Below are 9,178 nucleotides of genomic sequence, written 5' to 3' on the forward strand. Positions count from 1 at the left end.
CATTTGCAGAACTTGGGGAATCCAAAAACAAAAACAAGGAAAGGAAAAAAATAAGCTCAAAGGGTACATGCCTAGAACAGAAAAGAATGTGTGTTTTAAAGAAGTTCTAATCACAATCTGAGGAACGAGTTTAGAATCTAGATGAAGTTTAGGAGGGCAATTTCAATCTCAGGCAGAGAATGGATAATGATAGTATTAGTAACAATAACAGCAAACTCTTATACAGGGCTTCCTATTTGCCTGACACTAGTTCTATGCACTTGAATGACATTAACTTGTTTAATCCTTACAATGGCAGTGTGGGGCAGGCAATAACCACTGGAGACAGATGAGGAAAACAGGCTCAGGGAGATTAGTTAACTGTCTCATTGCAACCCAGCTGGCAGGTGACACAGCTACCTTAGGGTGTCCTGTCCCATTTCCAGACTTCTCACTTGCTCTTTATATTGTATTCTTTGGAAAATACTGTTTTCCTACGAACTAAGGAAGTTACAAGGAATTGCTCTAAACGTGCACTAGAATGGAGAGCAATATTAAGGAGGACTAGTGAGAAATGAAAAGATTTCAACACTTATTAACAGTCCACTATGTGCCAGGCATTTTATATTTCGGCATAGTAGGCAACTAACTACAACAAAAGAAGTAAACTTCTAGATCCCAAAATTCACCATAAACTCATATCTTTAATGAAGCTTGTTAAATGATTTCTTTGAATTTATGAGGCAAAGATATATCATAATAATCAAATACAAAAAAACCCCACTATTTGATTACATCTTGACAAGAATACAATTCAGTTCTTTAAAAAAATTAAATAAGCATTTGTGTACCAGGCATGATTTTAGGCACAAGACCTATAAAAGATGAATCTATTAAAAATTCATTAAAATCATATTATTAATCATAATATTAATCATATTAAAATGATCCCTGTTCTCAACCATCTTACAGGCTACATAGGAAGACATTGCTCAGAGGGTTAAATGATCTGTTTAGGGTCCCAGCTGTTAACTAGCCAGGAAAGAATTAGAACTCAAATCCATCTAATTCCAAAATCTATATACTTTTGCTCTACAGCAAGCTAATACTGTTTGAGTACAATAACTGGAAAAAATTTTCAACTGACTTCAAATAACAAATACAGAGCACCTGGTCTCTATTTAATATTTTAGAACTGTTTCAGGTTAGCTCAGAACTTGAAAAGGGGAAGTGAGAATTCTAGACCAAATCTTATGTTACAAATTTCACATAAACTGAGCATAAGTACATTACAAAAGTCACTCATGTTGTAAAAGAGTTGAACGTTTAAAAATATCTATTGCAGGGGCACCTGGATGGCTCAGTCTGTTAAGTGTCCGACTCTTGGTTTTGGCTCAGGTCATGATCTCATGGTTCGTGAGTTCAAGCATCGGGCTTGGATCCATGCCTCAGATCTCTCTCTCCCTCTTTCTCTGTCCCTCTCCCGCTCACTCTCTCTGTCTCTCTTGAAATAAATAAACGGAGAAATAAATAAATAAATGATAAAAATATCTATTGCGGTGGATTGCAGATGGGTGTGGATCCACCAGAAAAATGGAAGACAGTGTTAATTCCAGGAGTTCCCAATCTTTGGGGTTGAAATCCCTCTCCTTTAGATCTTGTAAGTAGGCAGGTATACCAAAGTTTCCCAGTTAGGATCCAATAAATAGGAACTACACCAGGAAGTCCTCTGAGAGCTGTTCTCAGTGTCTGCTTTGTTATAAACCCACTTACTACAGTGCATTCTATAATAGGAAAAAATGTATTGATAAAACTTTCTGCCATTTACCTAATAAGAGACATTAAAGATACTGTGATTTACAAAGACAGGATCCTCTTCACGGTGAAATGTACTAAACTGGGGCACCTGGATGGCTCAGTCAGACTTCAGCTCAGGTTATGATCTCACGGTTCATGAGTTTGAACCCTGCGTTGGGCTCTGTGCTGACAGTTTAGAGCCTGGAGCCTGCTTCGGATTTTGTGTCTCCCTCTCTCTCTGCCCTCCCCCACTCACACTCTGCTCTCTCTCTCCTTCTCTCAAAAATAAAACAAACAAACTCTAAAAAAGAAATGTACTGAATTGAACCAGCTATTCAACTTTGGAACCAAAAGTATGCATTTATGAGATGACTAAGGTTTGAGGGTATAGCATGGGTCCGTTTGACCACCTCAAAACTATTAGCCTAGCTTTTTTAAATTATGCTTGGCTCAAATAGAATTAACCAGAGAGAAATAATTTTGAAAGAAATATTAAGGAAATGGCCAAGAGCTTTAGATATGAATTTAAAACTGTGTTTTCAATATTGCAAAAATACCCGAAACTTCATTACCATTATTTTCTAAAAACCTTTTAAAATGTGGGGTGCCTGGGTGGCTCAGTTGGTTAAGCGTCGACTTCGGCTCACGTCATGATCTCACGGTTCGTGGGTTCAAGCCCCGCATTGGGCTCTGTGCTGACAGCTCAGAGCCTGGAGCCTGTTTCAGATTCTGTGTCTCCCTCTCTCTCTCTGCCCTCCCCCACTTGTGCTCTGTCTCCCTCTGTCTCAAAGATAAACATTTAAAAAAAAAATTTTTTTTTTAAAAAAACATTTTAAAATGTGCACTATAGAAAGGAACAGGAAGTATCAAATATAAAACATGCTGAAACAATACAAAAATGCATAAAGTATGTATGTACTTAGATGTTTATAAAGATGTTAATATATGAAGATATTTGGGTAATATATAATGTAAAAATGGATTCACAGAATCAGTTGTAAAATACTTACAGCAGAATCAAAATGAGATCTTTGCCAAACTTTTCCCAACTATATTTCATAGGCCTTCATGTTAAAAGAAAATCTGCTAGCATATTTTAAAACATAAAAACAAAGTCATAAGTATTCTCAGAATAATTTGATTACTCTTTCCAAAATGACACACATTTACCCAGAAAATTTTCTTTCAACTCTCAAAATTGCCCTGCTAGTTCATCTTTTTAGAAATTAAACACTTTTTCCCTGGAGTCTAAGATCATTGTATTAAGGGGAAAGAGGCACGGAGAAGTAGGGGGGCAGTTACAACCCCCTCAGCCCTACTGTCCCCCAAATGGCTCCCCTGTACTGTGTGGGGATTCATTTTTTTTTTTTTTTAAGAGAGAGAGAGAGAATGAGCAGGGGAGAGGGGCAGAATCTTAAGCAGGCTTCATGCTCTGTACAGAGCCTGATGTAGGGCTCGATCCCACAACCCTGGGATCACGACCCAAGCTGAAATCAAAAGTCGGATGCTAAACTGATTGAGCCACCCAAGCACCTGGGTATTAATTTTTTTCTTTTTTTCATTTTTAAAAAATACTTATTTATTTTTGAGAGAGACAGAGTGTGAGTGGGGCAGGAGCAGAGAGAAAGGGAGACAGAATCCAGAGCAGGCTCCAGGCTGTGAGCAAGCCGTCAGCACAGAGCCTGACGCAGGGCTCAAACTCACAAACTGCAAGATCATGACCTGAGCCGAAGTTGGACACTTAACCAACTGAGCCACCCAGGCGCCCCTTAAATTTTTAATTGTGGTAAAAATAAAAAAACCATGTAACACAAAATTTACCATTTTTAAGTTCAGTACCATTAAGTATATTCACTGTTGAGCAACAGATTTCCATAACTTTTTCATCTTGCAAAACTGAAACTATTTCAACCCCAGTGAACACTAAGACATTTACAACAGTACAAATCAATGTATCTGAAAAGCAAAATATATTCAAAGACCACTATGAAGACAAATTTGGACAGAAACTAGGTCATATTCTGTCTCTTTTAAGCAACGGTTTTCTTCAGAGTAATAAAGTAATGTTGCAGTTTTTTTTTTTTAATTAAGAGAATAATTTCCCTGAAGGCCAGAGAGAACATCTTATTCATGTACATCCACAGTATCTAGCTATGTAAACCACTCAATAAACACTGTTGATAATACCAAAGGAAACAACCTAAGTACAAAGTTTCATAATCTAATTCAATTTTTACCTATTTAATAAACTGGTCCTCTAAGAACCAATTATCAGGAATACTCTGTTAGCCTCTGCTTGCACTGTTTTTTAAAAACTTCCTTTAAAATAATGTGCTATTAATTCAGGTTTCAAAATTCCCAGGTGACTGTGCTGATACAACCATCTGCTCACATAAATTATGTCAAGATAAGCCTTTTACTTACCATATAGTTACCATAAGCATGATCAAACATTTCCAGTACTTGATTCCTAATTTTAAAAGAGCAGAAATAGAAAAAAGTTAAGAACATTCTATTTACTGTTTTTCAAAAAGCTACAGCTCCTTCATACACGTGCACCAATTAAAAAACAAAAGAAAAAAACAGTTAGAAAAAGACATAAAGAGTCAAGAAATAATCAGTGTGAATAGACAAGCTTTCATGAAACACACAGGGCTAGGCCAAACTTTTACTATTCCTAGCAATTTATGTAAAATTTACCTTATGTTCCCTAAGAAAACTGATAAATGATGGATGCCGTGCACAGAGAAGGAAGTCTGATGCTGAAAAACAATTACCTCTTAAAAAAATTATTTAACATATCTGTCTTAAAAGGAAGAATATTGCTGGAGACCTTCAAAAGAATTGTTACAATTTATTGCTTATATAGAGTATATATACTCTAGCAAGAGAGGGGTGGGTGTGTAAGGATATGAAATAACAGTACTCTAACAGCTTCTACTTTCCCTTTTAAATAAAATCACTAATGCTTACTTTAATACATATTTATTAATACATGTTTGTTCACACTTTCAAAAGACCAATTTTATGATTTTACGATGTACTCTCTGCTCCTTTAAAAAACTGCCAAAAGTCAAATAAATAATATTCATCTCTAAAATGAGAAAAATAGGGGCGCATGGGTGGCTCAGTCAGTTAAGCATCCTACTTCAGCTCAGGTCATGGTCTCAAGGTTCGTGAATTTGAGCCCCATATTGCGCTGTGCACTGACAGCTGGATAGCACAGAGCCTGCTTCTGATCCTCTGTCTCCTTCTGCCCCTCCCCTGCTTGTTCTGTCTCTCTCTCTCTCTCTCAAAAAATAAACATCAAAAAAATAAATAAAATGAGAAAAATAATCCTCAAAAAGAAATTTGTGTGTTTTGGCTATCTCTGTGTCTTAAAATCCCCAAGATGACTGTTTAAAATGGAGATATCTGATCCCCACATCAGATTTACTAAGTCAAAATCTGTACTGTCTGGACCAACTAACTAGTCTTTCAATTAAACACTCTCAAGTTTGGGGTCTTGACAACTATACAAAAAACTACAAATGTTTTACGTTTGTTTGTTTGTTTCTTTGTTTGAGAGAGAGCAGGAAAGTACACAAAGCAGACACACAAACAAGTGAGGGGCAAAAAGAGTCGGAGAGAGAATCTTCAGCAGGCTACAGGCCCAGCCTAGCATAGAGCCTGATTTAGGGCTCGATCTCACGGTCCCTCAGGACTGTGAAATCATGACCCGAGCTGAAATCAAAAGTCAGACACTTAACCAACTGAGCCACCCAGCTGGCCTTGTTCTACATTTAATGTTATGGTTTGACAAAGCCAAATATCTAAATAATTAGCAAAGGAAAAATGATTCGGTAATCTTTTATTAATGCTATTATTCCCAAAGTTCCAATCACTAATAGCAAGAACTGAAGAAAGTGTTAGAGAAAATGGCTGGGTATAATTTTATTTTACTTCCTGTTATGTTGAAATTCTCATTTTAAAAACTGTAACCATGGATAATGAAACACTGGTAGTAATAAAGCTAGCAGACAGAAAAGAACTAATTTCCAGATCCTGGCTATAATGACCAGCAAAATCAAGCACACTCAAACTTATAAACTGAATAAGGCCTGGCAAACTTTTTATGAATAATCATTTTAAAACAATCATTTAAAACAAGATCTTATCACTTTGCTAAAACATTAATTCTGTATGTGTTTATATGTATGACAGAATATGGACCAAGTTATCTCAGAAAACTATGGAGTATCTTAAAGAATTCTTCCATACATTTCTTTATTATATTACAAATGATAAAGATCTCTCAAATTAGCTAATAAACAACCAAAAACAATGTTAAGATTTTCTTTTCAAGCACTGATATCAACAAATGGAATAAGGAAATCCTTCTTCCTTTCACCGAAATGGAATCAATACAAGATTATTGTCAAGAGGTACAAATTCCTTTAACTGGCAATGGCACTGCCCAGACACATGCATTATAGATAACATAAACTGTAACTCGGTAACCCAAACTTCGTAAGCCCTTGATTTTCATGATTATGAATAAATCACGACTGCATATGAGAACGTGTTATTTTCCAACCCTTACATTTATGCAGTACATGATCATCAGATTTCACAACACATACTTCAAAGTGGAGATATTTAATATCCAGTTCAGTGCTCTCTCTCTCCTACTTAAACACGTAAGTCTACAAAGTCATATTTAAATACAGAATGGTAGATAACTATACTCAACAGAAAAAAATGTCTCTAAGATGGTTTTATATCTATTCAACAAGTGAATAAAAATATGTTGGAAATCAGATCCATAGTTCAAACATTATGTCTTTTTCTTCGCTTTAAAATAATTTTTGTAAGTCAGCTTTATCTAAAATTACACTGCCTGCCAATGTGCTATAGAAACTGCATTTATACTTTTTCTTTTTAATGAAAAGAGAACATTAACAACTGCTGTAATATTTAAATCACAAAAACAAAAAACAATGTATTCCAGGAAGGATAAGACTACATATGACCAAGTAAAAATTCCATAAACTGTAAGCAATTGAGCAACTCTTTACTATTAGTGATAATGCCAGTCTGTATCATCAGTTTGGCTTGGTAGGATAGGAAAAAGGGTGGGGCATTTTATGCTTTTTATCATAAATCATTATTTGGGCTTTAAAAAAAAATCATACAGGTAAACCTAATCAGAGTTCAGGTTCCCGAAAATTCCCAGAGGGGAAAGCAATCAAGCAATTATGTATTTGCGGTTTATAGCTCCAGATTCTTACTCTCAAAATTGGAGCTGAAATTCCAAGCCACTTTGGTTGGATTCTTCCAGTTAAAAATTAATTTTGGTCAACAAATGACTTAACTAATGACTCTTCTTCAAATAAAAATTTTTAACAAAAAAAGAGAAAAGGGAGTGGTGATAAAATAAGATACGTTCTATCCTTAACAGACTTAAGCTTCTCTTTCCAAATCTTATGAAGTGCAACACAGTGGACAGAACGTCTCTGAAGTCACACAGATCTGGGTCTGAATACTGGTTCCACCATTTACTAACTCTGATTTTGAACAAGTTGACCTTGAGTGTCAATTTCCTCATCTGCACCATGGGAATCACATTCACCTCATTAAGAAACAGGGAGGATTACAGAGATGTAAAGAACCTGGCACAGAGCAGGGCATTCATTAAAACAGTTATCGAGGATACATTAAATTCATAAAGAGAGAAAATGTAAGATACTTATTAAGGGTTTACTGGGGCGCCTGGGTGGCTCAGGCGGTTGGGCATCCAACTTCGGCTCAGGTCATGATTTCACAGTTTGCGGGTTCCGGGCCCATATCGGGCTCTGTACTGACAGACAGCATGGAGGCTGGAGCCTGCTTCAGATTCTGTGTCTCCCTCTCTCTCTGCCCCTCCCCCACTCGCACTCTGTCTCTCTCTCTCTCTCAAAAATAAACTTTGAAAAAAAAATTTTTTTTTAAAGAGAATTTCCTGATATTTTTGTTTTGGTAGCTGATACTTTTTTTTTTCCCATCAAGCATCTTTTGTTTTCTTATTTCTTAATCGTTGTCTAAGAAACTAATACTCTTGCAATGATTTAAACAATAAGGATGTACGTATATAAAATAAAACTGATGGTTCCATCTCACCTCCATCCTAATCCCAGGGGTAATCATCTTTCCATGTTTTTCTGAGCTTTGACAATTTCTATTCTGCATTTAAAAGAACATAGGATGGTACTATACATATTATTCTACAGCTTGCATTTTTGTCTTGGGAATATATCCTGGATGGCCTTCTACCTCCTCTATAATATCTGAATATTACTCCATAATACAGATGCTCCAAGAAACAGTTCCAGTCTTTAAAAATGCACATCCCTGTATACCTATCTCTACATCAAGAGTGCTTTTATTTCTGTAGGATAGATTCCCTGAGACCAGATTAATGAATCAAAGAGTAGATACAATTTAAATTTTAGGAGATACTGTCAATAAGTTACAGCAAATTTACACTCCCACCAAGTCTTTTCTCACACCTCAATTAGTTAGTACCTGTGTTTTGTACTAATCTGATGGCAAAAAAGAGCTGTCTCATTGCTTTAATCTGCCATCTCTCACATTTAAGAGGTTGAGTAACTTTTCATGTTTATTGATCATTTGCATTTCCTCTTGTGTGAATTAACTCTTCATACCCTTTGCCCATCTTCTTACTGGTTCTTGGCTTTTTCTTATTAATTTGTGGGACCTAGCATATATTAGGAATAGTGATGCCCAATTAAATGCTGTAAATATAACTGATAATTTTATCACACTCTCAAGACTGATAAGACTACTTTGAACAAAGGGAACAGGTATAATTAACTGAGGCTTCTAAGTAATACCATCAAATATTGATCTATTAGAAAGTGCAGTGCAACAAAACACTGCAAGGAAATGGTAAATGTGTAAAGTTCAAATTTCAACGTACGCCCCCTTTTCCGTAACAGGTGTAAAGACTATTTCCTTAACTACTGTGAGATCAGCAACATTTTCCCAGCTGGGAGCTCACTTGTGCGAGAATCTAACCACGTCTCCGACGAAAGACAACCACAGGACTGGCGCGTAGTGGCACGAGCTGTAGCCCCCTTCACGGGACACTGACATGGCAGCTGCGTTGACACACCACGGATGGCCTCAAGGAGGCTGCACATGTCACCGACGGCCCAGGCGACACCCCGATGGTCCCTCGAGGTCGCACTGCGGGCGACGATCCCCACCTTCCCGGACCCTGTCCTCCCCGCCAGGGTCCTCGCGGGGCAACCGTCCCAATCGCGACAGGAGAGGCCACTGCACGCCCGGGTCGCAATGACAGGCACCTCGCCTGTGGTCCACCTCCTGAGGAAACCCACCCCAGGCTTCCAAGCACCCTTAC

The 9,178-nt window shown here is 37.1% G+C and overlaps 1 protein-coding gene across 10 annotated transcripts in view; it reads right to left on the reverse strand.

Annotated features, from left to right (window-relative positions):
- Positions 1-9,178, reverse strand: part of EDEM3 (ER degradation enhancing alpha-mannosidase like protein 3) — a 102,491-nt gene that overhangs the window by 92,915 nt on the left and 398 nt on the right. For 9 of the 10 annotated variants that reach the window (XR_008293221.1, XM_027074363.2, XM_015073318.3 and 6 more), the window contains exon 2: positions 4,201-4,246. The exons of the other annotated variant lie outside the window; for it this stretch is intronic. Coding sequence is in view for 8 of the 9 variants with exons in the window: in XM_027074363.2 (XP_026930164.1) it covers positions 4,201-4,246 (46 nt within the window). In the remaining variant the exon portion in view is untranslated. The remainder of the gene's footprint in view (positions 1-4,200; positions 4,247-9,178) is intronic. 10 annotated transcript variants of the gene reach the window in all.

Source organism: Acinonyx jubatus, chromosome E4 (assembly GCF_027475565.1).
Source record: "Acinonyx jubatus isolate Ajub_Pintada_27869175 chromosome E4, VMU_Ajub_asm_v1.0, whole genome shotgun sequence".
NCBI lineage: Eukaryota > Metazoa > Chordata > Mammalia > Carnivora > Felidae > Acinonyx > Acinonyx jubatus.